This window comes from Camellia sinensis, chromosome 10 (genome assembly GCF_055761805.1).
Source record: "Camellia sinensis isolate YWXY chromosome 10, ASM5576180v1, whole genome shotgun sequence".
NCBI lineage: Eukaryota > Viridiplantae > Streptophyta > Magnoliopsida > Ericales > Theaceae > Camellia > Camellia sinensis.
Window position 1 is genome coordinate 176158398 of NC_138970.1, and position 12414 is coordinate 176170811.

The 12414-nt window shown below is 32.5% G+C and overlaps 1 protein-coding gene across 1 annotated transcript; it reads left to right on the top strand.

Annotated features, from left to right (window-relative positions):
• The first annotated feature begins 9505 nt into the window (after window positions 1-9505).
• On the top strand, window positions 9506-12227 carry LOC114256262 (protein FAR-RED IMPAIRED RESPONSE 1-like). The gene is made up of 4 exons (XM_082890649.1): window positions 9506-9578; window positions 9842-11667; window positions 11759-11875; window positions 11958-12227. The coding sequence occupies exons 1-4, from the start codon at window positions 9506-9508 to the stop codon at window positions 12225-12227; spliced, it is 2286 nt and encodes a 761-aa protein (XP_082746775.1).
• Window positions 12228-12414: the final 187 nt, after the last annotated feature.

Consider the following 12414-nt stretch of genomic DNA (forward strand, 5'->3'; position numbering starts at 1 on the left):
ATCCTTGATAAATTTATCAAGAATTTTCTCAATATAATGAGATTGAGATAATGCATATCCGTCAGATGTTTTAGTAATTTTCATTCCTAATATAACATCTGCGACCCCCATATCTTTCATATCAAATCTTTTGTTAAGCATTTGCTTAGTTGATTTGATCATGTTTTGACTGTTTCCAATGATAAGCATGTCATCCACATAAAGACAAACTATGACATATCCTTGGTCAGTGTTTTTAACATAGACGCATTTGTCACATTCGTTTATCTTAAACCCATTAGTAAGCATTGCATGATCAAATTTTTTATGCCATTGCTTAGGTGCTTGTTTTAATCCATAAAGGGATTTTACAAGTCGACAAACTTTCTTTTCTTCCCCTAATACTACAAACCCTTCGGGTTGTTCCATATAGATCTCTTCATTTAGATCACCATTTAAGAAAGTTGTCTTAACATCTATTTGATGTATTTCTAATTTAAACAACGCTGCTATAGCAATAAGCATGCGAATAGATGTTATTCTTGTCACAGGGGAATATGTGTCAAAATAATCCAGACCTTCCTTTTGTCTGTAACCTTTAACAACAAGTCTTGCTTTATACTTGTCAATTGAACCATCTGCTTTCATTTTTCTCTTGAATATCCATTTATATCCAAGAGGTTTAGAACCTGGTGGAAGATCCACCAATTCCCAAGTATGATTTTGCATAATGGATTCAATTTCATTATTAACAGCCTCTTTCCACAAAGTTGCTTCAGGACCTATCATTGCTGTCTTAAAGCTTTGAGGTTCATTTTCTAACAAGTATGTCAGAAAATCTGGACCAAAGGATTTTGATGTTCTCGCTCTCTTACTTCGTCTTGGTTCATCATCAGTTAAATCCTGTTGGTTGAGACCATTACTAATCTCTTGTGTTTGATTGTCATAAGTCTCTTGACTTTGTGTACAATCATAAGTTCTTTTCTGTGAACTTAATTCCTGTCCTTTCTTATAAGGAAAGACATGTTCAAAAAATACAGTATTCCTTGACTCTATAATAGTGTTCACATTTATATCAGGTATTTCTGTTTTATAAGTCAGAAACCGATATGCACTACTATTCTGAGCATAACCAATAAACACACAATCTACTGTTTTTGGTCCAATCTTAGTCTTTTTAGGAATAGGAACTTCAACTTTTGCCAAACACCCCCACACTTTTAAGTATTTGTAGGAAGGCGGTCGACCTTTCCACAATTCATAAGGAGTGCTGTTGGTTTTCTTGTGGGGTATTCTATTAAGAACATAATTAGCAGACAATATTACTTCCCCCCACAAGTTATGTGGTAAACCTGAACTTAGTAACATGACATTCATCATTTCTTTTAGGGTTCTATTCTTCTTTTCAGCAATTCCATTTTGCTGTGGAGAATAAGGGACTCTAGTTTGGTGAATAATGCCATGTTGTGCACAAAATTCATTTAATGGTGCATCATATTCACCACCCCTATCACTTCTAACCATTTTAATGGTTTTACCAAGTTGATTTTCAACTTCTGTTTTGTAGAGTTTAAACATTTCTAAGGCTTCATCTTTACTTCTAAGTAAATAAACATAACAATATCTTGTGCAATCATCGATAAATGTTATGAAATACTTTTTGCCTCCTCTAGTTTGAATAAATTTTAAATCACATACATCAGTATGAATTAATTCTAGAGGTTCGGTTTTTCTTTCAACCGATTTAAATGGAGCCTTAGTTAGTTTCGCTTCTACACAAATTTCACATTTATGATTAGGGTTAATTTCAAACTTTGGTATATGATCTAAACCAATTAATTTACGCAAAGCATCAAAGTTCATATGTCCTAATCTACCATGCCATAAATTTGACTCAAGAATATAAACAAAAGATGTGTTATTCTTATTCATAGCAATTTTTGGTACAACTGTCATTACATTCAACTTAAAGAGACCATCACTAATGTATCCCTTACCAACATACATACCACTCTTTGTTAATACAAATTTATCAGACTCAAATACAAGTCTAAAACCATTTTTACTTAACAAAGACCCAGAAACTAAATTCTTCCGGATGTCAGGTACATGTAGTACGTTGTTGAGGGTCAGTTCTTCCCCTGATGTCATCTTCAAGATCATTTTCCCTTGTCTAGCCACAGTAGAAGTAGAAGAATTTCCCATGAAAAGTTGTTCACCATTTGTAGCCTCATTATAGGTAGTGAACATTTTCTTGTCCGCACATATGTGACGAGTTGCTCCGGTGTCAACCCACCACTCTTTGGAATTTCCAACCAAGTTAGCCTCAGACACCACAGCAGAGAGGTTGATGTCATTCACTCCGTCAGAGATGTAATCCAATTCTGTTACATTGGCCTGCTGGTGGTCTTCTTACTTGTACTTCCATGATCCTTCTTAAGGCGGCGGCAGTCAGAAGCTCGATATCCAGTCTTGCCACAATTATAGCATTTTCCTTTGAACTTCTTGTTGCCATTGTTGTTGCCTTGTTTAGGACCATCTCTAGTAAACTTCCTCTTTTTGTTATGTGGTTTATGAACTTGTTCAACCACATTGGCCTTGGACTCAATGGGATTTTTCCCATTCCTCTTTTCAGCCTTTCGGTTATCTTCCTCAATTCTTAATCTTACAATCAACTCATCCATGGTCATCTCTTTGCGTTTATGTTTTAAATAATTTTTGAAATCTTTCCAAGCCGGTGGTAACTTTTCCACTAAAGCAGCGACTTGGAATGACTCGCTAAAAGACATACCTTCTGAATGAATATCATGCAAAATTATTTGAAAACTTTGAACTTGAGATATTACCATTTTGGAGTCTACCATAACAAAATCCAGAAATTTATCGACGACAAATTTGTTCATGCCGGCATCTTCTGTCTTGTATTTCTTCTCCAAAGAATCTTACAATTCTTTTACTGTTTTCAGAGGATTGTATACATTATACAGCATATTGTCAATGCCATTCAAGATGTAGTTTCTGCACAGGAAATCTGAGATTGCGTTTGGTAGAGTTTTATAAATATGATTTGAGAGTATGAGTTGTATTTTGAGTTTGTGAGTTGTGAAATTATGAGTTGAGTGTAGAAAATTTGTTTGGTTATGATTTTTTGATAGAGTGTTAAATTGAGTTTTGAATTAAGTGTGGAATTAAGTTTTGAAAGTTCGATTTGACATGTGAAGTAATAAAATTTGTTTGGTTATGAGTTTTGGAAAAAGTTTTCAAGACTTAATTCAAATTATTATAACTCATAACAAAACACTCTGCTTTCACACTATTGAAAATTCTGATCAACACTCATAACCAAACTATTTTTAAATTTCAATTAAAAAAATTATTATTAACAGAAAATAACATTAATCAATTTTTTTTAATTGAAAATACTACAAAGGGAATAATTTTTTTCCAAAATAAATATTCAAAAAATTTAAATCATAAATATTTAAATAATTAAAATAATCTAAAAAATTTAATAAGTAAAAAATAAAAATAAATATTCAAAAAATTTAAATAATTTAAAATGTTAATATTTTAAATTTAAAAACAACTCTACACTCAAATCGTAACCAAACATATAAAATAAAACTCAATTAAGAAATTATTTTTAAAACTCATAACTAAACACATAACTCGAAACTTCATACTACTTTCACAACTCTACACTCAAATCGTAACCAAATACATAACAAAAAAAATTAAAATATTTAAAAATATTTTTATAAAATAGAGTTTGAATTTATTTTTATAAAATATTTAAAAATTAAAAAATTAAAATCGTAATATTTTGAAATTAAAATATTTAAAAATATTCAACAAATTAAAAAAATCGTAAAATATTTTTAAAATATTTAAAATATTTAAAAAATTAAAATATTGATTTGAATTGAGTTTTGAAAAGAGTTTTGAATTATGTGTTTGGTTATGAGTTTTGAAAAGTAATGATTAAGTTTTGAATTGAGTTTTGAGAAATGGGTGTAGAATTATGATTTGAAAGCTCCAAACAAACAACACACTCAAATCAATGGGTAGAATTATATTTTGAGAGGCTTACCAAACGGAGCCTGAATGTTTCCAAGCATCCACAGCGGCAACAACTTGCCGATCACTTACACCCTCTTTAAGTGTTGGAGCCTCTTCATGGAGAAACCGGGCCAAATTAAGAGTTGTAAGATAGAACAGCATCTTCTGCTGCCATCTCTTAAACTCGGTACCATTAAATTTTTCCGATTTTTCTCCATGATTGATTGGTACATGAACATGGTTCTGGATAGGGACCGATGTAGGATGTAGGTGTAACAATAGGAGTACCACTGCCAGAAGCAGTTTCAGTTGTAGTAGCCATAATATCTGATTACAAAAATTAGAAAAAATTAAAAACAAATTAATTTTCTAGTTACTAAAACCCGAAACTAAATTATAGCAACAAAATAATTTTATTTTCCTTGTTACTAAAACTAGAAAAATAAAATATCACAATAATTTTCTGTAATACCAAATAATATTCTGCAATTGTTAATGACACCAGTATATTACTACTAATTGTCAAAGAAAAGAGACAGTATATTACTACTATCTGTCAAATAGCATAAATCACTATTTATTTTTCCAACCAGAATATTACTTTGAAAACACAGAAAATTAAATATAATGAAGATATCAAAAAAAAATTATGTCTTAAGATTGTTGGACAATCTTCACTGTATTTAATTAAGTTAAATTCTGTTGTGTATTAAACAACAACCAGAATATAAAGAAATAAAGAAAATGAGAGAATTTGTTTGATTACAAAAATCAAACTCGAAATAATAAATAAATAAATAAAATCACAAATTTTATTTTGTTACAAAAACAAAAATAAAATCTGATTAAATAAACAAATAAAAACAGAATAAAATTAAACAACTTACTTGGTTAATTTATTTGAATAACTTTTCTGATCAAGTCCAGTGTTTAACGCTGTGTCCTTAAGACAGATTTGTCCTCTCCACGGTGCTTTCAGAATTTGGACGTTTATCTCCCAAGATGAAATGATCTACCACAAACAATAGCAGCACTACAAATTGTTTGCCTTACGAACACACTAAGTGTTTACACTCTTTCTTTCAAAAATAAAATGCAACAAAATGAAGAATAGAATAAGCAGAGGTGAAATACGAAATTTCTGAATGAATAACATCAAATGAGGGTGGTCCTTTATAGATGTAAAGGTGGCTGCGCATAGTGATTTTTGGGTCCAATGGGTCTAGCCCATTTTTCCCATAACCTCTCCCTCTAAAACACTTGGGTACCCCTTGGGGTACACCCCAAGTATCTCACCCAAGCCTTATAAACCCTTTCAAAACTTCCCACCAAATCAATGTGGGACAAGCCAATTTACAACCTTAAGGAATTTCCACCAAAACTCCATTTCCGTGGAGCACACTTTGGCTTCAATTTTCCATTCACTCGGTAATGGTTTTGAGCAACCAAATATACCACGTGAATCACAACGCGGTATAGAACGCGTTACCACTTTGACCCGTGTAAATCGATGCACGGGGGCCACATAAAAAATAGACCAAATTTAAAAAAAAAAATTAATTTTACCTAAAAATTTTTTACCATTTTCAACACTAACCACTGCGTTGAAGACAAAGATCCAGTTGCTTTTGCAGGTGGTTGTGTATGTTGGTGAGCTTTTGGGCCAAGCTGGAAAGGTCCCAATCCTCCTCAGTCTTTGCCATGTGCCTACAACAATGGTAAAACTTATTAACACTCCTTGAATTCTTTTCTATTTAACAATTAAAACTGTGTTTGTTTCATGAGAGATATTTGAATAGAAAAAAATATATGTAAGTGAAATATGAATAAAATAAATTTATATTTTACTTAATTTTACACATTTTTTTTTTAATTTTTTCTTTTTTAAATAGCTCCTCAAATTCTTAAACCAAGCACAACTTAAAAAATAATAGTTTTTAAATAAGGAAAAATTAAATTTTAGAAAAAACATCCAAAAAAATTAATTAATTAATTAAATTAAACTATAAAGAATTGCCTTCGCTTAGATCCTCTCATGACCTCAAAGCACAATAACTTTACTGACATGCTTTCCTTTGGCTAGCTTATAAATGATTTTTTTTTTTTTTTTAATAATTTTGAGGCAAAATTTTTAATTTATTTCTTAGGTATTTCTGGAATAGACGATTTAATTTTTTTTTTTTAAATGAAAACTTTTAAAAGAAATCCAATAAAAAAAACCAAATTTTGTCAAAAAACTTTTTTTATTTTTGTCTTTAGTGAAAATGTTTTCAATTTTTTTTCAAATATTTTAAATTTTTAATCATCTATTTTAGACAGAATAAAAAGTAAAACATTTTCACTCAGATGAAAAAATAAAAGTAAGCCTGTAAGCCAGAGCAAAAAAAAAAAAAAAAGCATTAATTACATTTACTATGCTACACTTTCATTGTAATTTCAGTTTGATCCTTTCATTTCAATTATGATTTAAATCTTTTATATTTTAAGTCAAATTGTAATGTCACTCTTCTATTCATCTATTGTTAATGAGGTTGATAAAAATTAAAAATAAAATGGTCAAAGTGAAATTTTAGTAAAAATACAAGATTTAAAATGAGATTTTGAGAAAAGTATAAGAAGATTAATGAGACAAACAAATGTCACAGTTAGCTCACATGACAAATTCGGTTAATCTTATTAATGACATAGAGATGAAAATATGGCATTACAACTTGACTTAAACTGTACGGAGTTGACTATCATAGATTGTAGTAAAAATGTACCAGGAGAGCATACACGAGTCTCATGCCAATGAAGTACTTGATTTGCAAAGCACAGGCCACAATACTCCGAAGAGTCCAGTAAACGGCGATGGAGATAGAAGCGGTTGCAGCTACCATCTCCGGCGGGTTGAGAGCGATGTATTGAGATGGAAGCTCCTTGAAGTCGACAATGCACTTGGTCACATCCAGCATGACCTTGATGAGGTTGGTCATTGCCTCAAACTTTAGTTTCAGAGAGTCGGTGCGCTTTATCAGGTCCGGTAGTTGCGTAAGTTGTGTAAGCTGTACCAAAGAACTGGCAAGTGGGTTCTATCCCAGAACTAGCCACAACCTGCTGTAGTTCATGGAAAATGCTGCCAAGGCTATCATGACCTTGGCATCCCATGAGAAGCTTGACTTGACAGTATTTTCAAGAGTGCTAGAGTCATTGTGTGTGAATCTAGACCCTCTGAACACTTGCTAGAGATCTGTCACATTAATGTTAATCAAATTAGTTAGGGCTATGTATCAAATGCTAGTTTTGGGTAACACAAATTAAAAAGAGAAATTTGCCCATTAAGCATGATAGATAGTCGCGTGAAACTTCACATTTAGCCTCCGTTTGGGAAGTGGGTTACCTTTTTGACATTTTGACTTTTTTAGCTATTTTAGCCTGGGTTAAAAAGTTTGGTTTGGGAAGAATTTTTTGGTTTTTTGACTTTTTTTTGTGAGAGAAGAATGTAATGATTATGAGTTGGATGTGATATTTTGTTTTTTGTGGCTAAAATAGCCTATTTTGTCTTTTGTGGTTAAAATAGTCAAAAAAGCCCCTTTTAGCTCTTGCCAAACGGAGCCTTAAGAAGGAATAATTCTACAACATAAATTACATTTTTATTATTTTTGAATTAGTATTTAATTAGAAAATCTTACATTTTTAATTTTTATTAAATTATGAGTAGGATTAAAAAAAATATTTTCACATAAATTATAAATTTTGTAAATATTAAAAAATAAAATTATAAATTTATAATTAATTTTGTAAAAATAAATAAATGTGATTCCTCGGAAAAAGTGATATTAATGGGTTGTGCCAAAAGTTCAACCAGGTCACTGATGCCACTTTGTACGGTGTTGTCGCTCAACGCGTCAACCTGTGCCAGATTTGCCTACACAAACAGGGGACATAACACAATTGTTAAAACAGCTCCGATTCATACCACTAAAACTTGAGCACTAGGAGCAGCTCTAATTACGTGGCATCCAAGAAGGGAGGAAAAATGACACTTTCATATTATAGTGCGTGTGTTTCACGCACTATGATAGGAAAAAAAAAAAAATTTCCCGCTCAAAAATCTGATAACAGAGGAGAAGAAATCGTGTTTCAACTCTATTCCCGCTGAAGCTGTGATCGGCGTCCCTCTCCTCCACCGTGTAAATTGTAACGGGGTTTCCACCGCCGTCCCTCTCCTCCACCATCAAGCGTTCATTCGCTATCTCCGTTTGCAGATTTCGCGTCCCTCTCTTGGTCAAGCATTTGCAGATCTCTCCCTCTCCTTCGTTCAGGTCAATTTCTGTCCGGTTGTCGTCCCTCTCCTCCACCATTTAAATTGTAGTTGTATTCTGTAATGAAATATATATATAAACATACATTGAAGAAATTTTTATAATCTGTTAAACATGCATATATATATATATATATATATCAGATTATACCAAACATATATATAACAGATTATAGCATACATATAATTTGTTATTGAAAAGATAACTGGTAACTGGTAAACATACATATATAATCTGTTATAACATACATATATATATATATATATATAACAGATTAGAACATACATAAATTGTTATAGTCTGTTAATTTTTGAAAGGGTAATATGTAATAATCTATTGTTAATTTTTTGTATAATCTATTGTAATGAAACATACAAGAGCTTGCATCATTGAAAGGGTAACTGGTATAATTTGTTATTGAAAGGGTAACTGGTAATGAAATAGGTTATTCTATTATTCTATTAAACAGGTTATTCTATTGTAATGAAACAGGTTATTCTATTAATCTATTAAATCATTGATTTCCTATGGTGTTTTTGAATGAACAGAAATGGAGATTGGTTCGAATAGTGGTTAATTAACAGATAATATGACAGATTATAATATGACAGATCATTGTTAATATAACAGAGGAGAAGAAATGCAGATTATAATATGACAGATCATTGTTAATATTAACAATGATCATTGTTAATATAACATACATTAAATGAACAGAAATGCAGATCTCTCCCTCTCCTCCATTTCTGTTAATATGACAGTCCAAATCTGTTAAATTGTTATAAATTGTTAATCTAATTTTGGACAGATTTTGGGTTAATCTGGTAACTTGCATTGTTAGAAATTGTTAGAAATTGTTAGATTTTGGGTTAATCTGTTAAATTGTTAGAAATTGTTATAATCTGTTAATCTGGTAATTGTTAGAATTTGAAGCTCTTACAGATTAGAAATTGCTACAATTTGAAGCTCTGTTAATTTTTGAAAGAGTAATATGTTATAGTCTCTTGAAAGGGTAATATGTTATAATTTGTTCAAGAGCTTGCATTGTTAATCTGTGTGTATATGTGTAAGTATAACAGAGTAATAACATAATAGCTTGGTTCTATTATTCTATTAATCTATTAAATCATTTGATGTCATATGGTATTTTTGAATGAGCAGGAATGGAGAATGGTTCGAACAGTGCTGAGAATCCTTTATTAAATGAGAGTGAAGAAGTTGAGGAACCGAAGAAGGGTATGTGTTTTAGCTCAAAGCAAGAAGTGCATTCATTTTATGCGAAATATGCGAAACATGTTGGATTTTCCATAGCTTATAAAACTCAAGTTTGTGGCGATGATGGGGAATTAAGATATTTTGGGATTGAATGTTCTCGATCGGGAAAGAGAATCAAAAAATCAGAAGTAAACCCTCTAAAGCCATCTTTGTCTACAAAAATTGATTGCAAGCAAGGGTACGGGCAACCTTACAAAAGGATGGGAGATTTATGTTAACCACAGTTAACCTTGACCATAACCATGACTTGATTCCCACCGACTCACGTCATTTTGCAATGAGTAAGAAGATTCTTACTCCTGTGAAGAGAAGATTAGAAATTAATGATCAAGCAAGGATTGGGGTGTCTAGAAATTATCACTCAATGGTTGTTGAAGCTGGGGGTTATGAGTCATTAACATTTGATGAGCGAGATGCACGAAATTACATTGACAGAGCTAGAAAATTAAGGCTTGGAGAAGAAGATTCCGATGCACTTCAAAAATATTTTTTGAGAATGCATGCACAAAATTTGAGTTTCTATTATATGATTGATGTTGATACTGACTTTCGCATAAGAAACTTGTTTTGGGCGGACGCAATGAGCCGGGCGGCTTACAAAGAATTTGGAGATGTTGTTTCATTTGACACAACTTACCTCACTAATAAATATGATATGCCATTTGCTCCGTTTGTAGGAGTTAACCACCATGGACAGTCGATTTTGCTTGGTTGTGGGTTGCTATCTAGTGAAGACACTGATACATTTGTTTGGCTGTTCAAATCATGGTTAAATTGCATGTCAGATCATCCCCCAAAAGCTATAATAACTTATCAGTGCAAAGCTATGCAAAATGCGATAGAAATTGTCTTCCCCAATACTCGACATCGATGGTGTTTATGGCATATCATGAAGAAAATTCTAGAGAAATTGAAAGGGTATTCCCAATATGAATCCATGAAGATGGATTTGCAAAATGCAGTGTATGACACATTCACAAAAGATGAATTCGAGATGAAATGGAAAGAGATGATTGCAAAATTCAATCTTTATGAGAATCAATGGCTGGGGGTGTTATATGATGAGCGACAGCGATGGGTTCCTGTTTATGTCAAAGATATTTTTTGGGCTGGCATGTCAACGACACAACGAAGTGAGAGTATGAATGCATTTTTTGATGGATATGTCAACCCAAAGACTACATTAAAACAATTTGTTGAACAATATGACAATGCCTTGAGAAGTAAGGTAGAGAAAGAGAAGAAAGCTGACTTCAAGTCTCGGCACAAAGTCTTTGATTGCCTAATTGTGTATGGCTTTGAGAAGCAATTTCAGGATGGCTACACCAATGCAAAATTCAAAGAAGTTCAAGCAGAGATGAAGAGACTAGTTTATTGTCAGTCGTTTATGGTCAAAGAAGAGGGTTCAATTTGTACATATTTTGTAAAGGAAGCTATGGTACTTTTTGGGAAGATGAAGCATGTGGACTTTGTTGTCTATTATAATTCGACCGAATTTGATGTGCAATGTATGTGCCGGTTGTTTGAATTTAGGGGCATCATGTGTGCTCACTCACTCGTTGTGCTCATTGCAAGATGCATAAATGAGGTTCCACATAAATACATTCTACCACGATGGCGAAAAGATTTGGATAGAGGGTACACATGCATAAAAACCACATACACTGGCTTTGGGGATGATTTCAATGCAAAGGTGTATGAGAAGATGAATAGAAAATTGGTTGGCATTGTACAATTTGCTAGGAACTGTGAAGGGAAAATAAAACTTATCGACCGTGGGTTAGATGAAATCAAGGCAAAAGTGATGAAAGATGATGAAGGTGGTGGGAGTAATGTAGTACCTTCGACTAGTAATGTACCACCTATTACTAGTAATGTACCATCTTCCCCAATTGGCAGCATTAATAGACAGACAATCAGTCATACCAAGTTGCTTAGTCCTTTGGTTGCTCGGCGAAAAGGTCGTCCAGTTACTAAAAGAAAGGTTGCCAAAGTAGATCAAATAGTGAATCAGTTGAAGGCAAGCAAAAGAAAACATAACAAATCAAAGGTAAATTGGTATTCATTACTCTCTATTCAACTCATATTTTATTGTAATCATGTCATACATTTGAGGCATTCATTAACTTTTATGAATATAGGGTACTAAGGTGCTTGGAGGTGAAGGTGAAGGTCAATGTCAATCTCAACCAGAATATAGTGTACGTAGAGAGCTTTATCCTTATGTGGTTGGCATGGAAAATAGTATGTGTGTGCCGGTACGTATACATCATAGGATTTTACATTGAGCAATTTATGTTATTCTCCAATTTATTTTAACATTTTATTTTAATTGAATAGGGACACATGGTTAATGCTATTGGAGGCACATCTCTCACCCCGACAAGTGTGGACATTATGAGAAGACAAAGTTTCATAAATCCCCCAACTCAGATTTATGGAGTTGGCACATCGCTTACCCCGTCGGACTGTATTGGAGGCACACCGGGATTTATGAGAACTCAACAATCCATGACTGCTACGCATCACATTTATGGAGCCGTACCATCTTCATTTGTTGACCTCAATGTACAAATGAACCACAATGACCATGGCGATAGTTTTCGTTAGTTGGAAATTTATAATTGTAATGCCTTTTATGTGACTAAAATTGGAGTTTATTTTGTTTTGGATAATTTATTTAATATATTTTTGGATTGTTCAGTTTCTTAATTTTTTGGTTGAGAACAAATTGATGTTGTTCCCTACTTTGTTGTTATAGTTAATGTTCCCAATTGATGTTATATTTGCGCTCTGT

Coding starts and splice junctions, on each gene's coding strand:
- LOC114256262 (XM_082890649.1), top strand. CDS start 9,506: ATGGAGAATGGTTCGAACAGTGCTGAGAATCCTTTATTAAATGAGAGT. Junction 9,579..9,841: donor AGTTGAGGAACCGAAGAAGG/GTATGTGTTTTA, acceptor TGTTAACCACAG/TTAACCTTGACCATAACCAT. Junction 11,876..11,957: donor AAAATAGTATGTGTGTGCCG/GTACGTATACAT, acceptor TTAATTGAATAG/GGACACATGGTTAATGCTAT.